The sequence below is a fragment of the Herpailurus yagouaroundi genome, unplaced genomic scaffold (genome assembly GCF_014898765.1).
Source record: "Herpailurus yagouaroundi ecotype Mexico unplaced genomic scaffold, PumYag 161, whole genome shotgun sequence".
Lineage (NCBI taxonomy): Eukaryota > Metazoa > Chordata > Mammalia > Carnivora > Felidae > Herpailurus > Herpailurus yagouaroundi.
The window spans coordinates 453,908-480,591 of record NW_024412402.1 but is presented as its reverse complement, the minus strand read 5'-3'; the positions used below and the strand labels follow the sequence as shown (position 1 = coordinate 480,591).

Genomic DNA, 26,684 nt, shown 5'->3' with positions numbered 1-26,684 from the left:
CTAAAGGAGGTCACTTTTTAGATTAATAAGCTTTTCAGTGGCTTTTTAAAATGATAAAAGTGTTTCTGAGCACAAAGTGAACAATCTTGACTTATTTTAATGTTATTTCTATTCTGGAAGAACCTCATTATACTTATTTTTAAAACTCTGTGTCCTTGGTAGTTTCATAAAGTGTTTTACCTGCTTTGTGGGGTGGGGTGATTTTTTTATTCAAGTAAATTCTTGGCTTCTGGTAATTTATTCTGATTCTTTGTTGATTTATGTTTTTCTGCTGTGAGTATGAGCTTCTCTTTTTGTGCCCCCTTGCTCCCTTTCTGGGCCCTGATTTCTCTGTAGTTGTGTGAAGTTCATGGCAGTACACAGGGAAACACATCTCTCTGTGTGCTCAGTGCAGAGCACTTGTGTGTTATCAACTAACTTGTCAACACACTGCTCGGTTTTCACAAGGCTGTGACATTGAGATTTCATGTGAATTCTTTCTCAACTTTTAATGTGATGATTGTAAGTTTAATTTTGTGATAGCTATAATTAAAAAACCTCTAGCACATTTAGGGATTTTTAAGACTGAGGAAAGTCCACATCAAGGAAAATTTGGGTTCACCCAGAGACCTTCAAGCTCAAGGACAATTAGAGCAAGTCAGGAGTAATACCTGGAAATATTGAAAGGGGCAGATTCAAATATTACTGTTTTGTTGTTGTTGTTGTTTACCATCAATAAAATGTTTTGCCATAGTTCTGTCAGTGTCTTTCAAGAGCGATACCAGAGGTCGTTCCCTCTGTCTGGCCAAGGCAGGAAAAGCAAAGTGGTAAGTGTGCACGCGCTTTGATACTAGAGCCTTCATGCGCCTGCTGATGAGCCACCATCCTGATGAGACAGCCGGTTGTCCCCAGTAGTTACAGGGAGAGGACAGACAAGCTCATGGCAGCCCCCGCTCCCTGCAGAGCAGTGGTGTGTTTACTGTGCCGTCTCGGCACTTACGTCCTGAGTTGTTGAGTCAGTCACTTGGCATGGATGTTTGTTTCCTACCGGCGACGGAAGGACACAGATTTATTTTGCAGTCCTGGAGGTCACAAATACGAAATGTGCTGCACTGGACTAAAATCAAGGTGTTAGCAGGTGTGCGTTCCTTCTGGACGCTCTAGGGAAGAATCTGTTCCCTTCCCTTTTCTAGAAGCCACTCGAGATTCCTTCCTTCATCTTCAGTTCCAGTGGTGTGGGATCTTCCAGTTTTTCTCTGATGCTGACTCTCCTGACTCTTACTTATAAGTATCCTTGTGATTGTATTGGGCCCACGAGGATAACCCAGGATATCTCCTCATTTGAATATCCATAAACTAATTGCATGTGTGAAGTCCCTCTGCCGTATAAGGTAGTATATTCATGGCAAATAGAGGATTAGCATATATTTCAAGGGCCATTTTCCTGCCAGGTACAATATGTTACAGACAAAGGGCATGGCCCCCATCCTTACAGATTGCTTCTTCAAGTTCCCTCTCCCTTGAAGTGCTGTCTGGTAGTCAGCGTAGTTCCGTAACTTTGTTTTAGCCATTCCCGTTCATGCCTCACGTACAACGCTCTGCGTCACCTACCAAAAATATTCGTAGGGAGTCCTCTATCCTTTTTGCTTTGACCACCATGTTTGCACAAAGCCCTGCTGTTTGGAAACCAAGAAAGACAGTAATATTTGAATGACCTTCTCTGTGTGAGGCATCAGGCTTACCCTGGGTGCGCAGCTTCTAGTTCATCCTCGCAGCAAACCTCTCAGTTCTTCATATTTCTCAGGAGACCCAGAGGTGGTAAATGACTGGCCTGGGGCTACGTAGGCAGAAGGTTCAGAGCTTTGATTAGAGGCCTTCTCAGTCTCTTGACTTTATTTTTTCCTGACTGTCTAGGTCATGTACTTGTTTATCCTATTCTGAAAATGTGAAAGTAAGAAAAATAAATAAAGCCACAAAACAGTAACCTGTTTAAGCTGCATTTGATGTTATATACTATTATATAGTGTGTGTGTGTGTATATATATATAATATATATATATAATATATATATATTTGATGTTATATTCTACTATTTGATGTTATATACTATTTTATAAACTGATTTTTTTACAACATTAACTACTTATAGTGAAATAGACATGTGGGATTCAGGGCCCGAACGAGCACGTGCGTGCGTGCGCGTTTGTGCGTTTGTGCATTTGTGTGTGTGTGTGTGTGTGTGTGTGTGTGTGTGTGTGTGTGTAGAAAGGAGAGAGGAAAAGATCATAGTTAGTCCTAGAGATACTTTGAAATGAGGTTGGTTAACTAAATATTGTTATACCCACCTCACCAGTTAAGAAAAAATTATGATTGGGTTTAATTTATTTTTGATAAATAAATGGTAATAAAAATATTATGAGCAAAGCTCTAAGTATATGGTTAGGCCTCTCTTCCTGTTCTGTTTTGTGAGGGAAATATAGGAATGATACCCTTATTCTCTGTGTCGTTTAAAGAAAATTATTCTACTGTTATCTATATAAAAACAGTACCTTTCTTGCTGTTTTCCTCAAAGACAGGGAAAGAATTGGTTTTGATTATAGCTAAAGAGCTATCTGGCTGAAAGGCTACCAAATGAAATGTTTGACTCTGAAAGTTACGTCACTACGTATTCTTGAATTGGAAATTTATTATATGCTCTTGTTGTGAAGGGTTGCCTAACTTCCGTCATATCCTAGAGCAGGAGAAGCGATTGCACAGAACTTGCCGATTCCAGGCTGTACTCATGTGTGATTTATCTGTTAATTTAGGTACCCAGGGGCTTACCTTACTTCTCTGTAGATTTTGGCCTCCAAGGAGGGTTTGCCCACGTCATTGAAGATCAACATAAATTCCCTCATTACTTTGGGAAGGTAAGCTCACAAGTTTAATAAAATTCCAGAGTGTTGTAGCAGTTTGGTAATAACACTTTTCTTTCAAAGGGAAATCAAACTTGGGGCACAATATAGAGTGAAGTTGGTGAGTGCTCTTCTACCCAGTTTTAGAGAGAGAACCTCAAAGCTGCCAATAAAAATTCCTCAGACCGTTGCTAACAGTCAGGAATGTCCCTTTGGAACCCACCATTTTCTGACACCGTCGAGAAGGAGGGTAGCCGTTTTCCTATGGAGGCAGCCGGCCTTGTGCCACAAGGGTGACACTCTAGACACCCACAGTGAGTTTGCTCGAGGTGACTCTGCTTTGTGGAGGCTGTCCTTCCTTTCATCTCACCGATGGGGGAGCCGGGCTGCAGACAGGTTATGTGACCCAGTCACGCGCTTCTAAGGGACAGAACTGGTCCATGCACCTCTCATTCCTGGTTGAACCTGAGAACGGATGACCTCACGTCTGCACTTAACGACCAAGCACCGTGTGGTCCGAGAAGAGTATATGACTGAGTCATTTCACACGGTTTCTGGGCAGATGTCTGCGTGGCGATCGTAGATCGCCATTCGTTTCACTGCTGGGGGTGCAGCCACAAAGTAGGGTCCACTGCGTATCTGGGAAGTATGTGAGGTAGTGTCAGGCGCTGGAACGAAACTAACGTGGCCGCTGCAACAGTCAAAAGAAGTCTGGGCAGTAGTAGTTCTAGAAGTGGCCTTTGAATCGACTCTGGCTCAGGCTTTCCTGCTCATACCGTCCTCTGACTAGAAGAGCCCTCGTGAACTCTGCCCTGGGGCCCCTGTCTCCCTCCTCACTCTCATCTCCCCTGTATGGCCGTCCTCTACAGCGAGTAGGCTCGCGTCAGGAGGAATCTTGACCCCAGAGGTTCGGATTCAGAACTGTTTATTCTGTTGCCTTTAAAATGTTAGAGGCCCCAAATCACATGCATTTTTGAACTGTTGAGATATAGTACAGAAACGTGTTTGAGAAATTTTCAAAATGTTTTTTCACGGAGTTAATTAGAAAGAAATTTGTTTTCATTGCTCTGAAAACCCCTGTTGTTTTAATCAATAGAACTCTATCACTGAAGGCTCTCAGACTCTGGATTCCTCCCTTCCTTCCTTCCTTCCTTCCTTCCTTCCTTCCTTCCTTCCTTCCTTCCAACCTGATTTTTTTGAAAACAAAGTAAAATACCCATTTTTTTTATTTTGTAAATTTAATTGGGAGATTGCAGTCCTGAACAAATATGTTTATATGATACTGTTTAAAAAGAAAGCTTCCTCAGTTAGCATGGCATCGCTGATCCGTTTCCCCCCAAATTTGCTTCTCAAGAAGCAGCCTGTGAGCCCAAGAACTCCCTTCAGCCTGCTGCCTAAGCGAGTGTTTAGAGAGCAGGAGGGGGATGGTCTCTTTCCATTCACAGCTGCTTCTGTTACCAAGACTCAGTGGTACCTGTATGGTACCCATAAGACAAAACTTGGTATTTTACGGAGACAGTGTTAGGCCAGTTCATAAACTAGGCTTGCTTAAACTACATTGCTTACTTGGGCTGATGCCAAGAAAACTCTCGCATTAAATCTAAATTTAGTCTTGATGTTTCCTAAAATTACTCTCTTTGTTGGGCCCTTTATTTCTGTTTCTCAGTGAAGGAGCTTACACTAAGCCTTTTCTGATGTATCCAATAACTAGAATCTTCTTTTTTTTGAGTCTCCATGTAGTCTGCAATGGCATTTACCTTATTCTGCTCTTTAAGACAGTTCTTTGTGTAGTTGGTCATTCTTCTGTTCCTACCACAGGCCCACATTCTGTTAGTTCTCTGAAGACAGGTAGATGTATGTTAGTTATCTTTGTATCCCCAACGACATTTGGTACTTGCTTGTACACAGTATGTCCCCTTGGTAAAAATGTTAAGAGCGTGTCCAGGATCTCACCACACAGCCCTGTGGAAATAGACTGAACATGCAGAGTTTGACCCTCAGCCCAGTGTTGTCCTGTGTTGCCATACTGCCCTCCCGTAAGCATTGCACGTTTCCCCCATATCCTTGTGTACGTGGATACTCACAGGCATAAATTGCATTACTTTCTGTAGCTAACAGCACAGGAAGAGAATCATGAGGGAAGTAATCTAGGATAATGAAAGCAGTCAAATCAAAATCCATCTCTTACAGGAGTTTGGAATGTGACTCTTAAAAGAAGGTGGTTTATAATTTTTAAATCTTTGTTTATTTGGATTATTAGTATTAAAATATGATTCTAGGGATGCCTGGGTGGCTCAGTCGGTTGAGCGTCCGACTTCGCTCAGGTCATGATCTCGAGGTCTGTGAGTTCGAGCCCCACGTCGGGCTCTGTGCTGACAGCTCAGAACCTGGAGCCTGTTTCAGATTCTGTGTCTCCCTCCCTCTCTGCCCCTCCCCTGCTCATGCTCTGTCTCTCTCTGTCAAAAATAAATAAAACATTAAAAATAAAATAAAATAAAATAAAATAAAATAAAATAAAATAAAATATTCTGTTTCCTGAATAAAGATCTCCAGAAACTGGCTTATAAATATAAGGGGTAGTAGAGAGAATGTTGGCCTTAGATTCAACTGCAGTCCGACACCAGAGTTAATAATTGTTGCGTGTTGGCTAACTTTTTCTCCATACTGGTTACCAGAACAGCTCATGAGGACCAAATTAATTAAATGTCACGCTCCCTTCCTCCCCTTTGCGCCTCTCTGGTAGATGTGCTAACAAGCAACAAAACGGACAAAGAACAGGACAAGAGACAAAACTAGCACTGCTAGAATTCTAGGGCTTGCATAGTTAGAACTAACTGAAAACAAGATTTTTTTCCCCAAGTTTTCATTTAAAGTCCAGCTTGTTAACATACACGTGCAATAATAGTTTTAGGTGTAGAGTTTAGTGATTGATCATTTACATACAGCACCCTGTGCTCATCACAGCAAGTGCCCTCCTTAATCCCCATCACCTGTTTCTCCCATCCCTCGCCCACCTCTCCACTGTAACCATCAGTGTGATCTCTGTGGTTAAGAATCTGTTTCTTGGTTTGCCTCTCTTTTTTACCCCCCATGCTCATTTGTTTTGTTTCTTAAATCCCACATATGAATGAAATTGTAGCCATTTGTCTTTCTCTGCCTGACTTACTTCACTTAGCATTATACTCTCTAGCTCTATCTGCATCGTTGCAAATGGCAAGATTTCATTCTTTTTGATGGCCAACTAATATTCCATTGTATATATACCACATGTTCTTTATCCATTCATCAGCCAGTGGACACTTGGGGTCTTTCCATAATTGGCTATTGTAGATAGCACCGCTGTAAACATTGGGATACATGTACCCTTTGAATCTGTATTTTTGTATCCTTTGGGTAAATACCTAGTAGTGTAATTGTTGGGTCACAGGGTAGTTCTATTTTTAACTTTTTGAGGAACCTCCATACTGGAAAGTAAGATTTTTTAACTTGAAACTAATACGTGTGTAGAATTTGAGTATCATCTTGGAGAACTACTGACTTTTATACTTAGTATAAGTATAAATAGATTCATCCTGTTTTCAGCATTTATACATATATGTGTCTGTATTTCTCTCATTCTTTAAAAGGAAATCATTGGTGGGATGTTGGATGTAGAACCCAGGCTGTGGAGGAAAGGGATCCGGGAAAGCTTTGAGGATCAGAGGAAGAAGGCACTGCAGTTCGCTCAGTGGTGGAAACCATTCGACTTCACCAAAAGTAAAAAATGTTGAGTCAAGCCTTTCAGTTTTTGAATGTCTTCTTCAGATTCCTTTCACTTTTATTTCTATTCTGTCTCAACAACTGACCCTCAGACCACAGGGAGAGAAAGTCCTGCTCTGGGTCTCGGATGTCTGTGCATCACTGGATTGTTTCCTTTCCTACCTTGTCCTGCGCCCTTCCCTGTTGTCATTGGGGAGCAGGACCAGATACGGGGTGACCCTGCGTTCCCGCTCGTTCCCACTCTGTCCCTACGTCTTTGTGTTCCGACCAGTACAGTTAAGATGGGGAAGGACTTTCCTGAAGGATTGCCGAGGAGGGACAGCAGATCACTGGTTCAGAGGGAGGTGGGGCTGCTTCAAGGTGGTGAACACTGTTGACCAGCTTCTCTTGAATATTTTAAACTGAGTTGGCATATTCAGTAATAATTGCAACTTCTCTTTGTAGCCTTTTATAGAAGAGCTCTTCATTTTCTACCAGTAGCAGATATATCACTGCTATTCTTTTTACTAAAGGAAGAAGAATGTTCGAGAATAATAAATTAAATAAAGCATCACATGTTCATGATTTGTTGGTTTCTATTTCTGGATTAAAAAAAATTTTTTTATGTTTGCTTTTGAGAGAGAGAGACAGAGACAGAGACAGAGACAGAGCCTGAGCGGGGGAGGGACATAGAGAGAGGGAGACACAGAATCCGAAGCAGGCTCCAGACTCTGATGTGTCAGCACAGAGCCTGATGCGGGGCTCGAACTCACAAACTGGGAGATATGACCTGAGCTGAAGTCGGATGCTCAACCGACTGAGCCACCCAGGCGCCCCTTAATTCTGGATTTAAAAAAAAATTTTTTTTTTCAACGTTTATTTATTTTTGGGACAGAGAGAGACAGAGCATGAACGGGGGAGGGGCAGAGAGAGAGGGAGACACAGAATCGGAAACAGGCTCCAGGCTCTGAGCCATCAGCCCAGAGCCCGACGCAGGGCTCGAACTCACGGACTGCGAGATCGTGACCTGGCTGAAGTCGGACGCTTAACCGACTGCGCCACCCAGGCGCCCCAATTCTGGATTTTTAGATAGTGTCTTTGAATTTGCGGGATGTTGAAAGTAATTGTTCCAGATGACACAATTTACAGCTGTTTGGGTTTTGAAAGTTGAAAAATTTAGCCAAATTGTCATTTTGGGTTTGTAGTATTACAAAATCTTAAGTAATTAGAGTATTCTGAATGTCTAGAGCACATTCCGTTGCTCGGCACTTGATCGAAGCTTCATTTTTCTTTGTTCTTACGCTTGGTATCAAGGGGTTTCGAAACCATATATTTAAAAAATATGACCATGGGGTAAGAGTGCTCCTATTTTTTTAATATGGGAGATGTTTTTGATGTAATCCCTTCTCAAAGATCCTTGACATTTTGTCATGAAATGTTGAATACGTAGAATCAGTGTGATGCATACTCTGGAGAAACTCCTAACTCTACACAGTTATTTTTTAATATCGGCGTCTCGTTATTTCTTTAGTATGGCACAAAATGTTTATATTCTACCTGTAGTTTTTAAATTTCGCATATGAGTTGAAGTTTACTGGTTTCATTTTCTCAGTATTTGCAAATTGAATTTAAGTATAATTATCAGATACTTGATAGTGTTTTTTTTTAACTGCTATTTTCAAACTTGTTAAGCTGTATTGCAGAGACACAGAGGAATCTATGACATTTATGTAATCAGTGAGGTAACAGTTCGTGGGGAATTTTGGTTTTTGCTAGTAGAGTGCAACAATAAAAAGTACTTCCCCTACTTTAAATTATTTTACAGTCTAGCGGACAAGGAGACGTGCATCAATGATATATAGCACAGTGTAAGTTCTAACGCGAGGTATGTGTCAGGTGTATCTGAGCGCCATGCTGAAGGACTCTTCACACCTCCTCTGTCTGTCTGGGTGGGTGACTTTGCTGCTTGTTTTACTGAGATTGTAGAACCACAGAGACGAGATTTTCCACCACATCTCCCAGTAGTCCTCCATGTGCACCCATGGGCTCTGTGTGCCCTCTTGCTAACTATAGATAAATTATTTTGTTGTTCTTCTCTAGGGCTCATCCACGCCATTATGTCCTGGATTTCACCCCCCCCCCCCTACTCAGTTGGCCCTACTCTCTCCCTATTACTAGGATTTTCCTCTCTAGGTAAAAGTGAGTTCCTATTAGCATATGAAAACATCTTGTAATAGTCCACCACAGACCCCCCCATCACATCCTCTCTGGCCATTTTCCTTCTCTGCTTGACAGCAAAGCTCATTTAAATAATATTTGTGTCCTCTCCTTCCCTCCTCCTCCTGTTCTCAGTACGCTTAACCCCCCCCCCCCCGCCTCGTTCTACTAAAACTGCTTGTGTCAAGGTCCTCCGTGAACCTGCCACATCGGTAAATCACATAATTACTGCCCAATTCCTCTTCCTCGCCTGTTGGCGTCACTGACAGACTCGAGACACTTTCTCTGCTTCCAGAGTGCAGTTTCTTATTTCTCCTCCTTCACTGCTGGCTCCGTCCTCCCAGCCTCCTTTGCTGGTTCCTCTCCAGCCGGTCATGTGTTGAAATGCCCATCCTCACTTCTTACCTGTTCTCTGTTACATGCTGTGTCTCAAAGTGATGTCATACTTAAAATGTTCCTATGGACCACCTTTAGGTTGGCTCATTTATTCAACAAATATTTGAGTGTTTTCCTTGTGCCGGTTACTGTTCTGAGTGCAGGGAATACACTATGAATAAAACAAAAATGCCTCCTTTGAAGAGTTCATATTGTATCAAGGAAGACAAACGTAGTAAATAAATTATCCAGAAAATGTCAGAGGTGGTAAGTGCTATGGAAAAAGGAAAAGTAGAACAGGACAAGGAAGACACCTCTCAAATTTATGCCTTCATCCTGGACCTCTTCAGCGAACTCCGGAAACAAATACCAAGGTGACATCTCTACTGTATCTAATCTGTGAGATGGACATCCCACCTGAACTCCTGATTTCCCTCTCGTTCCAGGTATTTATAACAACCATTTCATTACACCATGTGGTTGTATAGATGAGGACTTTGTTTAGGGCTCAGCTGGATGATTTGCCTCTGTTTCCTGATGTCTGGGGCCTCAGCTGGAGTGACTCAAGCGTCTGGAGATGATTGGGGCCACACGTGTAGGGCCCCTGTTCTTCATATGGGCCATGTGTGCGTGGAGCTGGAATAGTCGAAATAGTCTTTCACTCACATGTCTGGTGCCTGGGACAGCTTGGGGACAGACTGATGACACTCTCTTCTCGTATGGCAGTTTCAGTGTAGTTGGGCTTTACCATATGACTTCTGACTTCTGTTCCAAAAGATGCTTCCAAGAGAGAAGAGGTGGAAGGTGCTACTCTCTTAGTTAGGGCCTGGGACCGGAAATCAGCACCGCGTCATTTTGCTGTGTTTTGTCTGTCAAAGTTGTCACAGAACCCACCGACATTCCAAAAGAGGGGTCATAACTCTACCTCTTGTTGAGAGTAGTGTCAAATCATTGGTGGCCCCCCTTCATCCACCACAGTCTGCCCTCCGGCCACCAATTTATACTCTCCCACATTAAAAATACATTCAAGTCCTCCCAAGGAAGCCTTATCCCAGGAATGCACTAGGCCTGGGCTGGAGATTCAGGATCCCAACTACCCAGGCTCAGATACACGAGGCCCTTCAGATGCTTCAATCTGAAGATGTGTGAGTTTAAGAGACAAATTATCTGCAACCCAAACACACAATAGTGAGAAAAGCACACAGTAACTTCAGTATAGGCACCTTCACTGAAAAAGATGGAAAATTCGAGACACATTGCCATCACTGTTGACTAGTTCTAACATCAAGTCGAGTGTATGTTGCCAGTTTCTTCATTAGGACTGCAGTCCTGCTTCTTGGAGGTGATTCTGTGGGGCTTTGTGCTCTGCCCTGCATACTCTTAGTTCATCCCTGAATCAGCCTTTTTTTCCCCCCCATAAATAGCCAAAGACTCATGTTTCCACCTGAGACCAACGAGCCACGTTATCTTCCAGCCTCAAACGACCAAAGAATTGACAACATACATGTAGTGATGGTTTTTAAGACATGGGTATCAAGCAAGAAAGTATAATGATCCCCAAGTGACGGGAAACAAGTAAAATAAGCTTTGTGATGGCCCTGCCCTCTTGCTCTGAGACTTCCTCATCTCATGGTACCAGGTGTGGGACCCCAGTCAGAGCTTATAGAACAGGCTGAGTTAAGGACATAGACTTAGGAATCTTGGGGGCCCAGAGCCACAGGACGGGTTAGGAGGAAATTACGTGCAGGTGCGGAGGCTACCTGGGGCCATGCAAAGGTTGACCTACCCGAGAGGTTAGAGGTCACACTTCCCACTAGCTAGAATGGAGGGTGTCAAGAATGTCTGGGAAGTGCGAGTACCCACAATGGTGGTGAGTAGTGTGGAGTGATGAAATCTCGAGACTTAGCCCTCATCTAACCTTGACAAACAAATCTTACATGCAAGAGGCAAAAGGATCAAGCTGTTTCCAAGTAACTTCACTGTGTCCCAGAACAGAGCTCGACAACACATAGGAATAAAACTATATCCAGTAGTCACAACATAAAAAGTGTCTGGAGTACCAAAAAGCACAAGATGGTAACTACATGGGTAAATATATAAGATTTTTCTTATTTATTACGTTTATTTAAAGGATACTTTATTGTTCAAGCAAGAACAATTAGTATGAGGTTTATAACATATGTAAAAACTAAATGACGATAATATAATGAAGGTGGGATGGGGACAAATGGAAGTATATTATTATGAGGTCGCCGTACTCTGCTTGAAGTGGGGTGGTAGGACTTGAGCACAGACTGTGATAAAGATGTAGAATTCTGCGGCTCCTCGGTGGCTCAGTAGGCTCAGGTCTCACCGCTCGTCAGTTCAAGCCCTGCGTCTGGCTCTGTGCTGACAGCTCAGAACCTGGAGCCTACTTTGGATTCTGTGTCTTCCTCTCTCTCTGCTCCTCCCCCGCTTGTGCGCACGCTCTCTCTCTCAAATGTTAAAAACAATTTTAAGATGCAGAATTCTGAGCTGTAAAGCAGGCCTTACGATAAAAAAAAAAAGCAAATAGAGATTTATAGCACTAATCCAATAAAGAAGATAAAGTGGAGCATGAAATAATAATCTAAATGAAGGCAGAAAGAGGAAACACTACAGGTGGTACAGATAGAAAATGAGCAGCAAGATGATGGATTTAAGCCAAAACATTCTATCAGTAATACTCATTTTTTATAGCTGCTTGGCGGTTGAAAGCAGCACACATTTATTATTTCTCGGCTTCTGTGGGCCTGGAGTTCAGGTACAGCTTGACTCATCCCGACGCTGAGCTGGGAAAAGACCCATTTCCCCGCCCACGTGGTTCCTGGCACCACTCACCTCCTTGCTGGCGGCCCCGTGTCCCTTCCCACATGAGCTTCCCCAACACAGCCCCTTGCTTCCCTCACGACCGGTGAGGAAGAGGGAGATGGTGACAAGGTGACCACTGACATCTTACACGACACAGTCACGTCATCACACAAAATTACACACACCCCTTGCCTTAGGGTATCATTGGACACACATCACAGGTCCTGCCTGCACGCAGGGGTGGGGTCACACCAGGACGTGAGCCCCAAGCAGGATCGGAACACCCCGGAGGTCCCCGAAGAGTGTGCCACTTCACATCTGAAGAGACTTAAACTGGATTCGTACATTTCTCCCATCTTCTTCTTTGTCTTGCATTTTACTAATGTGTCTGTCATAATCCGCAGAATGCATTCTTTTGCTTTAAACACCCAATTCTAAAGTATTTTTAATGAGAAAAAGAGCTTTTTATATTTGTTCAAATATTTGCTGTTTTTCGTACTCTGCATGCCTTTGAGTTGATTCACATTCGCATTTAGTGTCCCCTGAGTCAATGTGCATGTAAAGTCAGTTTGAGGTTTTTTTCAGGCTTGCCTTTTCTGTTTCCTGAGGTTTCTGAATTGTTGATCGATTCTGTAGTGATTTTTGTTTTCTTTTCCCCCCTTGCTTGCTCATGTTTTTATATCCAAGTGATCTCCCTAGTTCTATTTTTTTTTTTTTAATCATCTTGTTTTTGAGCTCTAGACATGAGATTTTCATCAGGCTTCTCAAGACGCAGTTTATAGAAATGTCTTTCTTTTGTGGTTGATCTTTCTTCTAACTGGGTTCTTTTTAGTTTGCGTGTTTTGTTTGAACTCATTTATACATTTATTCTTTTACTATTGTTTTGCCAGGGTGTGTATACAGAGTTGCCACAGTGTTTCTTTTCATCAGCTCACATTTGGAGGTCTATGCTTCATGATGATGGTTACAGTGTTATTTGGTACATAAATATTCATCAGCGTAATTTATTTTTTATTGTGAATTGTGGCTTTCAGCATTAAACAGGGAGCAGCCCTAGGCTCCTGAATCACCTCTTGTAGGAATATTGCCAACCCATTAGTAACACCTGGTTTGGATTTTATAAGCGCAATGAATAGACTCTACCTTTTAGAGCCATTAGAAATTTTAAATTTTTGTTGAAGCAGCCTGAGCTACTATAGAAATTGGCACTTTGAAAATTGGGAGCTTCTAAACAAAAGCCTTTAAGATATGTGACATTGGTTCAAGTGCAGCCTTCTATTTTTAGCACCCAGGTTCCTTGTGTGTGGATAGTCCTTGTAATAGGAAAGTAAGTGTAGGAAACTCTGGTTCTGATGTGTTTGTATTCTCTGAACATGAATTGTTACTCGTGTGTAGAGATCACGTGATGTCAGTTCATCCATTTATTTGGTGTCACTCGCTTGAATAATCACTTCCGACTCGTCCACTGGGTTGCCAGTTGTGGCAGCTACTTAGTGCTCATTAAAGGAACTCGGTAAAATAAATATTATCATTAAAATGTCAGCTGTGAAAACAATTTTTTAAGTGTTAATATAGTGTTAGGTTTTAAAAGGGAATGCTAAGCAGTGTGTGAAAAATCATTTAAATGGGTGTCAAAAGGGAGAACTTTCTCCAAATGGAATTATGAGTGTCCTTTTAAGAACCTTTAAAGACATAGATGCATGATGTAAAGAGAGTAATGAAAAATTAGAGTCCCATCACCTCAGTGTTAGCCAGATAACGCTTAAGTCTTTAGGCTGCTGCTCTAGATGATGTAGGATTTTGCTAGAACGTGTTTTGGTTTACAGATAGTTAAAAAGGAATCTTACTCATTTTTTCAAACAGTAGAAACGTAAGTTTTTGTTTTGTGAATCCCTTTGGAATTACTAGTGATTCTTTGTTAATTTTTGTTTCATTAAAAAAATTTTTTTAATGTTTACTTTTGAGGGGGGCGGGCAGAGAGAGAGGAAGACACAGAAACTGAAGCAGGCTCCAGGCTTTGAGCTGTCAGCACAGAACCCTACATGGGGCTTGAACTCAGGAACTGTGAGATCATGACCCAAGCTGAAATTGGATGCTTAACCGACTGAGCCACCCAGGCACCTCTGTGTTTTCATTGTGCTCTCATAAGTTGTGCTATTTTTCCTGGACATGAAAAAGATATACAAAAGGGAAGACTATGAAATTAGTCATTACTGAAATGTCATCTCAGTGATTAATTTGGTTAAACAATAATTCCTGGAGTACCTTCTGATGATAAAAAGCATTTGCTCTTCAAGGAAACTTTAGATTCCTTCCTGGATATCATAACACAAGTCAATAGCAAATGTAAGTAGTATACTACTTAAGTCAGCTAATTAATTTTACCCATTTTTTACCCTCACATTTTCCTCAGGAATTAATTAATTAATTAATTAATTAACATCCAAATTAGTTAGCATATAGTGCAACAGTGATTTCAGGAGTAGATTCCTTAATGCCTCTTACCGATTTAGTGCATCCCCCCTCCAGTAACCCTCTGTTTGTTCTCCATATTTAAGAGTCTCTTGTGTTTTGTCCCCCTTCCTGTTTTTATATTATTTTTGTTTCCTTTGCCTTATGTTCATCTGTTTTGTCTCTTAAAGTCCTCATATGAGTGAAGTCATAGGATTTTTGTCTTTCTCTGGTTTCACTTAGCATAATACCCTCCAGTTCCATCCACATGGTTGTAAATGGCAAGATTTCATTCTTTTTGATTGCTGAGTAATACTCCATTGTATCTATATATCACATCTTCTTTATCCATTCATCCATCAATGGACATTTGGGCTCTTTCCATACTTTGCCTATTGTCGATAGTGCTGCTATAAACATGGGGGTGCATGTGTCCCTTCGAAACAGCACACCTGTATCCCGTGGATAAATGCCTAGTAGTGCAGTTGCTGGGTCATAGGGTAGTTCTATTTTTAGTTTTTTGAGGAACATCCATACTGTTTTCCAGAGTGGCTGCACCAACTTGCATTGCCACCAACAATGCAAAAGAGATCGTCTTTCTCCGCATCCTTGCCAGCATCTGTTGTTGCCTGAGTTGTTAATGTTAGCCATTCTGACAGGTGTGAGGTGGTATCTCATTGTGGTTTTGATTTATATTTCCCTGATGATGAGTGATGTGGAGCGTTTTTTCATGTGTCAGTTGGCCATCTGGATGTCTTCTTTGGAGAAGTGTCTATTCATGTCTTTTGCCCATTTCTTCACTGGATTATTTGTTTTTTGGGTGTTGAGTTTGATAAGTTCTTTATGGATTTTGGATACTAACCCTTTATCTGATACGTCATTTGCAAATATCTTCTCCCATTCTGTCGGTTGCCTTTTAGTTTTGCTAATTGTTTCCCTCAATGTGCAGAAGCTTTTTATTTTGATGAGGTCCCAGTAGTTCATTTTTGCTTTTGTTTCCCTTGTCTCTGGAGATGCGTTGAGTAGGAAGTTGCTGCGGCCAAGTCAGTAATCTTCTTAGATGAGTGACAGTTCAAAAGTATCTTGGGGATGATGGTAGTGACAGTGAGTTTTTGAACCTCACTAAATGCTATAAATAGCAAAGCAACTAAAATGCAAAACTGAAGATCCACAGAAACCATCTTCAAAACAGAGTATTCCCATAGCCCCCAATTATAGTATGCTTGTAGGGACAGACTGCCAACATTCATAGCCTCTGAGCGATATCAGCATCTGCACAAGAGAGAGTGGAGGGAAAACACATGGCCTTTTAATGTCCCCAGGTACAAAAGAACCCTAAATTGCCAAAAAGTGCTTACTGTAAAGCCTGACAACTTAGTCTGAAAAGAGCAGACGAAATTGGAAACAATCCCAGTTGGGTTGAGTCTGATGGCATCTGATGGCCGTGAAGTTAAAAGAAATAAAGAGCTACTCTGGCATGTTCACTGCCTCTGAAAGTAGAGGCCGACTGTCTTCATTCAAAACAGTAAGTGACAGGAGATAATCTAGGTTAAATCCCATGCGAAGTTTTCATGGAATAAATGTGAGAGATTAGGAACCAAACAGTATTCCTATAGACAGAGCTCACAGATAGATATGTCTTCAAACTGATGAAAACCATAACTCCGTAGTTCAAAATGAGCTTAAAAATTTAAGAAAATGATATAATGTATGAAGAACAAACAGCATATATTAGGACTGTAAAAAAAACCTCAGAGATGAAGTGAGGAAAGGAAGATTTTACATGATTATTTACTTTAAGAGAGAGAGCATGAGCAGGGGAGGGGCAGAGAGAGAGGGGGAGTGAGAATCGCATGCAGGCTCCACCTTGTCAGTGCAGAGCCTGATGCAGGGCTTGAACTCATGAACCATGAGATTGGGACTTGAGCCGAAATCAAGTGTCGGACACTCAACGGACTGAACCACCCAGGTACCCCAAAAGGAAGATTTCAAATGAGAGTTTCCAACACTCAGGACGGATTTAGGATTCAGAAATGAAGACAAACTAGGAAAAAAATATATATAACAGATAACTTAATAGAAAGGTAAGCTGTAAAGAGGAAAGCTTTTTTTTTTTTTAATAAAAAAAGATGTAAAAGGTTGAAGAGAATGTGATGGATACAGAAGATAGGCTGGACTTGAACACAAATACAGTAAAAAACTTTGAAGAAGGAAATCAAGGCAGTGAACAGAACAGGAAGAATGAGGCCCAGATAATGTCTTGAGATTTTACTAAGCCTTTAAATGCCCAACAATCCTAATGCTTCTTAAGCTCTTTCATTGCACAGAAGGAGAACTTCCAAACCAGTTTCATGAAGCAAGTATACTCTGATCCCTAAACTTGAGAAAGGTCGCACCAAGATAGAAAACTCTCAACATCATCTGTCATTTATTAATATTGATGCAGAAATTATACACTGATATTAGTAAACATGGAGGGCGTCCAAGATGGTGGTGTAGGAGAATCGTGAACTCACCTTCCCCCACACACCACAGCTACATATGGATTATTTCTCTCTGGAAAAGATCTTGAAACTGGCTGAACTGCTCCACAACAAATAAAATGACCCCATTGAGACTTATAGGACAGGCAGAAGCACAGGCTGGCAACCCCCCCCCCCCCGCCCCACCTCCCCTGCCCACCCCAGCTCACGGACATGAAATTGGGAGGGATCTCACCAGACAGGTGCTTCTCCTGGAGGAGTGAGGATCTGGCAATCTGACCTCTGGGACCTTCAGGGGGAAGATGAGCCCCTTGAAAGTCTGGCCTGGAAAACTGTGGGGGTCCCAGAATTCTATAAGAAGCTACGATTCCCCTCTTGGAGTATTTGCATGCAGTCCTGTTTGCCCCCAGGGCCAGCGAGCAAACAGTGCGTTGGAAAGTGCCTAGACTATATGTGAGGGAGATTGATTTGCTGACCTGGGGGTATTGGCTGGAGGGGCAGGGGCCAGTTCAGACTCTCCCCCCAAAACAGAGGTGTGTGCAGATGCTGTTGCTGCACTGTCCATGCAGCCTGCTAAGCACGGGTGGATGAGCTTGGACACGGCACCTTCGTACCACGTTGCTGGGATGGAACCAGGTAAACAGTCATAGCAGTTGCTCAGGCCAGAGAGTGCAGGTGATGGCAGTGTTTTCCCATTCCCTGGCTGCAGGGGGCAAGTACGAGTGGTCATGGAGTTCTCTCACTTCCTGGTGAAAGGCTGCAAGTGTGGGCAGTTCCCATACTCCGCTACCCGCTGGCCAGAGCTGGTGAGCGTGAACGGTCACAGCATTCTTCCACTCTCAGTCTAAAGCTGTGTGCAGACGCTGGCAAAGCACTCTCCCCCTGTGTTTCTGAAGCCCGTAGGCACAGGCATTCAAGACATTTCACATTACTTTTCCGAGATCAGCAAGCGTGCGCTGCTCCCTGCACTCTCCAGCTGCCTTGACAGCAAGGAAAGACAGGTGTCGGCAGGCCACTTCCCCCAGGGCACCACAAAGACAGACTGAAACAATCCCAGTCTTCCTGTGAAAGAGGCCTATTAGCCTGGAGCTTCAGCTTGAGGGACAGGCTTCAGGTTTCCCACACATCTGGAGCCTAAGTAGGGGGATAGAATCCTTGTGTACCCCTTTGGCCTCACTACAGGTTAGTAAGACTTCCCAGAAAGGGGATTATACACTCATGTGGAGCTCCAATTTTTGCAACTTCACTCAGAGGACACCTTCAGATCTCCAGTCTGGAGGCCACAGGGATCATGATTTTGGCCCCACAGGATTGTATATATATTCATACTTCAAAAACTGCTACCTGAGCATCTGCCTTCCAGTCAGCCTGAAACTAGATGGTAAATGGGATTCTTCCCCTTGGATCACTGACAGGTCTTGGCACACTCAACAATGGGGGTATATCAAGAATAAATCAAGCAGTTTAGATAGTCACAAAAGTTGGGAAACAACGAAGAGCTAGAGGAAGGTTGAATGAGAAAGATTATCACTTATGCAAGACCAGCTTTCAAGGCTGAGAGAGATAGCTGTCTTCATGCACAGAAACACAAGAGAGTTGGCCAAAATGGAGAAACAAATATGTTTCAAATGAAAGAACAAGAAACAAGAAAACCTCAGAAAAAGACCACAATGACACAGAGATCAGTAATCTACCTGATAAAGAATTAAAAGTAATGGTCATAAAGATGCTCCCCAAACTCAGGAGAAAAAAAGATGAACACAGATCTTCGAGAAAAAAACATCATAAAGTACTGAGCAAAAGTCACAGAGCTGAAGAATACAGTAACTGAACTGAAAAGTACACTGAGGGGTTCAACAGCAGACTGGATGAAATAGAAGAATGGATCGGTGAACTTGAATATAAAGCTATGAACTCTCAGACATAGCACCTGAAGGAAAAAGAATAAAAAAAAAAAAAAAAAAGATAAGGGACTTCTGGTATGACATCAAGCAGAATTACATTTTCAATTAGGGGGTCCCAGAAGGAGACAAAAGAGAGAAAGAGGTAGAAAACTTATTTGAAGAATTAATGGCTGAAATTTTTATCAACCTAGGGAAGGAAAGAGACATTCAGGTCCAGGAAGCCCAGAGTTCCAAATAAGAACCTAAAGAGAGCCACACCAAGACCATTAGGATTAAAAGGTCAAAAGTTAAAGGTAGAGAATCTTAAAAGCAGCAAAACATATCATTACATACAAGGGAAACCCCATAAGGATATCAGCAGATTTCTCAGAAGTTTGCAGGCCAGAAGGGAGTGGCATGACATATTCAAAGTGCTGAAAGGAAGAACTTTCAAGAAAGAATACTTGACCTACCAAGGTTATCATTCAGATTTCAGGAGAGATAAAGAGTTTTCCAGACAAGCAAAAGGTGAAGGAGTTCATCACTACTCAACTGGCCTTGTAAGAAATATTAAAGGGACTTCTTTAAGCTTTGGAAAGAAATGGCACTAATTAACAAAGCATATGAAAGTAAAATCTCACTGGAAAAGGTAAATATATAGTAAGGATAGTGGATTAATCACTTATAAAGCTACTAAGAAGGTTAAAAGATAAAAGTAGTAAAATTAACTAAAACTACAGTAATAAGGGATACATGAAATAAAAACAGTATAAAAAGTGACATTGAAAACATTAAATGGTAGAAATAAAAATGTAGGTGTATAATGTGTTCAAATTTAGGTTGTTATCAATTTAAAAAGACGATTATATACATAGGATGATATATATGAATCTTAATGGTAACCACAAAACAAAAACTTACATACACAAAAGAAAATGAGTAAAGAATCTAACAATAACACTAAAGAAAGTCATCAAAACACAAAGGGATAGAGAAAGAGAAAGCAGCAACAGAGAGGAACTACAAAAACAGCCAGAAAAAAACATGAACAAAATGGTAGTAAGTATATACCTATCAATGATTACTTTATTATTATTTTTTTATCAATGATTACTTTAAATGTAAATAGACTAAATTCTCCAAATAATAGATACAGAGTGGCTGAATGAAAAAGAAAAAAAGAAAACAAAACAAAACAAAACAAAAGATCTGTATACTGACTACAAGAGAATTACTCCAGAAATAAGGACATACACAGATTGGAAGTGGAGGGATGGAAAAAGATATTCCATGCAATTGGCAATGAAAAGAAAGCTGGGTAGCTTTAATCATATCAGACAAAACAGACTTTAAAACAAAAACTGTAATAAAAGACACAGAGGAACTACCTAATAATAAAGAGGTAAATCTAGCAAGAGGATACAACATTTATAAATATATATCCACCCAGAATAAGAGCGCCAAAATATATAAAGCAAGTGTTGACAGACCTAAAGGGAGAAATTGGCAGCGATACAATAATAGTAGGGAGTTTTAATACCCTATTTACGTTAATGGATAGATCATCCAGGCAGAAAATTAATAAGAAAATACTGGCCTTAACACAGTAGACCAGATGGATTTATTATATACATACAGAACATTCCATCCCAAAGCAGTAGAATGCATATTCTTCTCAAGTGCTCATAGAATATTCTCCAGGATTGATCACATGTTAGACCACAAAACAAATCACAATAAATTCAAGAAGTTTGAAACTTCAAGCATCTTTTCAAGTATACTTTTCAAGTATATCAAGCATCTTTTCTGATCACAGTGGTATAACACTAGAAATCAGTTACAAGATGAAAACTGGAAAACTACAAATAGGAGGAGGTTAAACAATATGTTACCAAAAATTACTAAGTCCTGGAAGAAATCAAAGGAGAAATAAAAAAAATACATAGAGACAAGTGAAAAAAGAAATATGAGAAATCAATGGGATGTAGCAAAAGTGATTCTAAGGGGGAAGTTAATAGCAACACAGGCCTACTTCAGGAAACAAGAGAAATCTCAAACAATTTAACATTACACTTAAAGAATTAGAAAAAGGACAAATCCCAAAGTTAGAAGGAGGGAAATAATAAAGATCAGAATGGAAATATATGCTTACTATTCCCACTTATATTCAACATGGTATTGGAAGTCCTACCTACAGCAATTAGTCAAGAGAAAGGCATACAAACTGGAAAGGGAGAAGTAAAACTCGCTATTTGTAGGTGACAAGATACCATTTATTAAAAAAATTGTTAGAACTAATAAATGAATTCAGTAAAGTTTCAGGTTACAAAATTAATATACAGAAATGTTTTTTCTATACAGTAATAACAAACAATCAGAAAGAAGTAAAAAAATCCCATTTACAATTGCATCAAAAACAGTAAAGTACCTAGGGTAACTTTAGCCAAAAAAGGTAAAAGATCTAAACATTGAAAACTATAAAACATTGATCAAAGAAGTTGAAGAAGACACAAAAAATAGATCTTCATGCTCATGGATTGGAAAAATTAATATTGTCAAAATGTCCATACAATCCAAAGCAATCTAGAGATTCAACGCAATTGTTATCAGAATTCCAATGGCATTTTCTTTATAGAACTAGAACAAATAATTCTAAAATTCTTATGGAACTACAAAAGGCCTAAAATAGCCAAAAACATCTTGATAAAGAAGAAAAAAGTCAGAGGTATCATTTTGCCTGATTTCAAAGTTACCCTACAAAGCTATAGCAATCCAAACAATATGGTATGTATATAAACAGACACAGAGATGCATGGTACAAAATAGAGATCCCAGAAATAAACCTATGCATATATGGCCAATTAATTTGTGAGAAAGGAGGCAAGAATATAAAAAGGGGGAAAGGACAGTGTCTCCAATAAGTGGTGTTGGGAAAACTGTACAGCTGTTTGCAAAAGAATGAAACTGGACCACTATCTTATACACAGAAATAACTCAAAATGGATTAAATACTTGAATATAAGACCTGAAACTGTAAAACTCCTAAAAGAAAACATAGGCCATAAGCTCCTTGACATTGGTTTTGCAATATATACATATATTTTTGGATCTGACTCCAGATGCAAGAGAAACTAAAGTGAAAATAAGCAAATGGCACAACATCAAACCAAAAAGCTTCTGCACATTGAGGGAACCATCAACAAAATGAAAAGGCAACCTGGTGAATAGGAGAAGGTATTTGCAAATTATGTATCTAATAAGGGGTTATTATCCAAAATATATAAAGAACTTCTATAACTCAATATCAAATAAACAAAAACCCAAATAATCCTATTAAAATGGGCAGGGGAACTGAATAGACATTTTTCTAAAGAAGACATACATATGGCCAGCAGACATATGAAAAGATTGTCAACATCACTAATCATCAGGGAAATGCAAAAAAAAAAAAAAAAATGACAGAGATATCACCTTACACCTGTCAGATTGCCTATTGGAAAGAAAGAAAGAAAGAAAAGAAAGAAAGAAAGAAAGAAAGAAAGAAAGAAAGGAAGGAAGGAAGGAAGGAAGGAAGGAAGGAAGGAAGGAAGGAAGGAGGGAAGAAAGGAGAAAAGAAAAGGAAAAGGGAGAAAAGCAGGTGTTGATGAAGATGTGGAGAGAAAGGAACCCTCACGCACTGTTGGTGAGAATGTAAATTGGTGCACCCACTTTAAAAAATAGTATGGAGGCTCCTCAAAATATTAAAAATAGAGCTACCATGTGATCGAGCAATTCTACTTCTGGTTATCTACCCAAAGAAAACGAAAACATGAATTGAAAAAGACACGTGCACTCCTGTGTTCTTTGCAGCATTATTTACCATAGCTAAGATGTGGAATCCACCTTGTCCATCAATGGATGGATGAATGGGCAAAGATGTGGTATATACACATATATATTGGAATACTGATTATCATAAAAAGGAATGAATTTTTACCATTTGCTACAATATGAATGGACCTTCAGAGGCTTCATTCACTTTTTGCTTTATTCACATTGACATCCGGTGTTAATAAGCTTCTTTGCCATCATCATACACAGGAAGTTGTAATGATGTTGACCCCAACCCCGTGATTTCCAGAATACTATTTGAGGAATTTTGGCCTGATGTTAGTTCCAGGTAACTAATATCCACCACAGGTTCAGATTGAGAAATTTGATGCTTCTTCTAATCTGCCAAAAACCCCAGTTGACTTGCTAATAATACTATAGAGTGTATTCAAATAAGTCAGCAAACATTACAAAATGTATAAGTTTAATGTAGAAAAAACTGAGTGACTTAAAAATGCAAAAAACCTAAAATATTATTTGCTACGAGTGTAAATAAAAACAAATAATAGGGGAGAGGATGAAAGTTTATATCCAACAGAATTTTCTCTGCATGGTATACATGCACTCTCTATGAAGTTAGACTCCAGTGTTAATGATTTGGCCAAAGCTTTCTGCTTTTGGTAGTGGCAGACTAGGAAATACGAGCCAGCTTTCACACACAGAAGCTGAAGTATCTAGAAAAATGTAAGGCAAACCAAATCTACCTGCTTGAAGGTACAGAAAAGAGTTCACAATGTAGTAGAGTCTAGGAGAGATAAGTATCCAGAGAAATCCAACATTTCCTATCAGTTTGCCACTGGGGTTAATTACTGATTCCAGAAGCCAAGCTGCATAACATGTGCAGCGTTTTATTTGTTGAGGCAATCCCAAGGATGTACCCAGTTGCAAGTGCAAGAGAAGTAGACTTCACCTTTTGCTAGGGGAAGGGCAGGGTATTAAAAGAGCACACAGAATGAAAATATTATTACATTCATTTCTGGAAAATACAGTCTGTTAGAGAAGGTCAATGGAGTTAAAGTGTCCAGAGTCTGCAGAGTGTTCAGAGGGACACCTGGGTGGCTCAGTCAGATTTTGGCTCCAGTCATGATCTCACGAACCCATGAGACCCATGTTCATGCTCAGCATGGAGGCTGCTTAAGATTCTCTCTCTCTTTCTCTCTCTCTCTGTATGCCCCTCCCCGACTTGCTCTTTCTCAAAAAAAAAAAAAAAAAAAAAAAAAAAAAAATTGAAAAGCAGTAGTACCCATTAACACTGGACTTTGAAAACTCAGGGCTGCATGATGTAATCATTAAGGTGACCAGTGGAAGAACCATCGAAGAAGTGTGTATCACTATGCAGCAAATAGACAGGGATGTGTAGTAACAGAAGACAAAAAAAGACAAAGCAAATATAGAACACATGGTTGAAGAAAAAAAAAACCCTATGGTAAAATGGCAGTTTTAAATCTATACCATCAAGAAAGATTGTCAGTCTGTATTTTAAAAGTCAACCACAAAATCTGACCAATTTTCTGTGAAATCTGGCACTGAGAAAGGTCATGGTTTGTGTTTTGCAATCTGGTCTCCTTCCATTTCTCACGGTTTGTTAATTCAATAAGGGTCGAGTCAAATTAGAGAATATTTACTGAGTGCTATAAACAACAGACCGTGTTGAGCAGAGTGGACGTGTGAAGAAGAGTAAAATGGGCTTTTTATCCTCAAGGAGATTAAAGTTTTAAGATGTTAAATTATGGGGCGCCTGGGTGGCTCAGTCAGTTGAGCGTCTGACATCGGCTCAGGTCATGATCTCGCGGTCGGTGAGGTTGGGCTCTGTGTGGATAGCTCAGAGCCTGGAGCCTGCTTTGGATTCTGGGTCTCCCTTTCTCTCTGGCCCTCCCCCACTTAAGCTCTGTTTCTCTCTCTCTCTCTCTCTGTCAAAAATAAACATTAAAAAAATAAAAATAAAAGATGTTAAATTATGAAAGGCTTGATCACATTAACATTTAAAAAAAAGATTTTTTATTTTTAAGTAATCTCTGCACCCACTGTGGGCTCAAACTCACAATCCCGTGATCAAGAGGCTCATGCTCTACCCACTGAACCAGCTAGGTGCCCCTCATGTTAAAATTTTTAATTATATTTTAGAACTAAAGAACTTGCATGTCGTGTCCAAAGGATCTTAAAGGAATGAGAGAGAGTTAGTTCAGGATGAGACAATTTTAGAAAAGTATGGATTTTACTGAGTCAGTGGATAATATTTAGTGGGTCGGTAGGATACGATGTCCTGGTTGGATAGAATAGTGTAAGGAAAGTGCAAATGGAAAATACAAAGGCATGTTTGGAGGTTAGCAAGTAAACCAAGTGTGTTTACAGAAGTCATCTAAGGAACTCTCAGGAGATGAGAATACCCTGAAAGATTTGGGACAAATTTCGGAAATCTCGTGAGTCTAAGTAATTATGGCCTTCTCCTATCAGTATTGTGGCATTAGTGCAGATGTTAAGAAAGAAGATAACCTACTTGAAGTAGTGTTTTAAGAAATTAACCTGGAAGGGAGTAAGTAAAATTCAGGTAGATCATTTACAAGGTCTAGCACTCATCTTGTTACAATAAAATAAGGGCTGGGACTTTCGGTCACACATTTCAGGGGCATATCAATGTAGAGTTGAAGGAACAGTGTTACTAAAGTAACAACAAGGAAAAGAGTTCTAGGTCTCTTTCAGAGATACTTCTCTATGCATCTTTGGTACATGCACCATTTTCTTTTCTGTCAGCTTCTATGGTCCCATGGTAACCATAAACAGTAGCAGTTAAATTAAATCACTAACACTCTTTCCTTCCTTTTATCTCTGTATTTTTATATCATTAGAATGGATCACTGGATCAATGGATATAGTACTTGAGAGAGAATCCATGAATTAATGCCCTCAACACAATGGTAGAGAGTCAGCTTTTGGACAGAAAAGGTCATTCCTTCCCTGAGTTAGACATACTCAGAAACTCTTGGTCCCTTAAACATCTTGATAAAAATTGATGAAACTTTGGAGTCTTGCAGCAGTAATTTTCAAATATCACAGTCTCTACTAGTAAAAAGTGCATTTATTTCTTGATGATTTATCAGTATCTCTGGGCTCCAGAATGATCATCTGGAATATATAAATCTTTGTGAAATATGTAGTCATGGAATTTATTGCATAGTTAATACTTTTCATCAATCTTACCTTTCAAATTGGTAGTCTCCATTAAGAAACATTTTAATGATAAACAGTTAAATATGCCAACCTTCCCATTAGTTATCTTTTTTGTATGTACCTCTGAATGTTAAAAAGTGTTGATCATTATTTACACAGCGATATTTCATTGTAGTTACTATCGTATAGTTCAGCTCAATGTCAGACTGCCCACTGGATGCACTGTACAAGTCAGTAAATGAATATCATTATATGTATTTTTGGTTTTTAAATGAAAGTATTGTAGCAGCAAGGAAAATGCAACCCACTTCAATTTATTTACTTGTTTTTTTTTTTTTTAACTAATACAGGAAGTTGTATATGGAGCATTGTAAAGAAAAAGTTTTTGGAGTAGTGTGGTCGTGTGTTAATAATTGTGTGGCCTTATGCACATTATTTAAATGCTCTGTTGTACTTACTCTGAGACAGGCATTGTGCGAGGCTCTGGGAATGGAACACAAACAAGGTAGAATCTGGCTCTAAGCTGATTAGAGTTTCATGAAAGTGGAGGTGGGATGAGAAAAACATCACAAAATTGTTGAAATGAAATGAGTTTATGTATACCCAGTGCACAGATAAGTGCCGGGTAACAGAGACAAGGTTGTAAATACTGGTTTTCCCTTTCCAGATGTTCCCTATTTGTCTTCTTTACAGAAGACCTGATACCATACAGTGACATTTTATCATAATACCAAACTGCATTGGTGACTGGAGTTTGGCTGAGCATGGTCTTATTTGGGTCAAGGTGAGAGTTTGAA

At 40.1% G+C, this 26,684-nt stretch overlaps 1 protein-coding gene across 1 annotated transcript in view; it reads left to right on the top strand.

The window, feature by feature from the left end:
* CWF19L2 (CWF19 like cell cycle control factor 2) overlaps positions 1–7,196 on the top strand; it is a 153,996-nt gene extending 146,800 nt beyond the window's left edge. Inside the window, exons 17-18 of the mRNA XM_040482858.1 lie at positions 2,787–2,888; positions 6,500–7,196. Of these exons, the coding sequence (XP_040338792.1) occupies positions 2,787–2,888; positions 6,500–6,643 (246 nt within the window). The 3' untranslated portion in view covers positions 6,644–7,196. The remainder of the gene's footprint in view (positions 1–2,786; positions 2,889–6,499) is intronic.
* Positions 7,197–26,684: the final 19,488 nt, after the last annotated feature.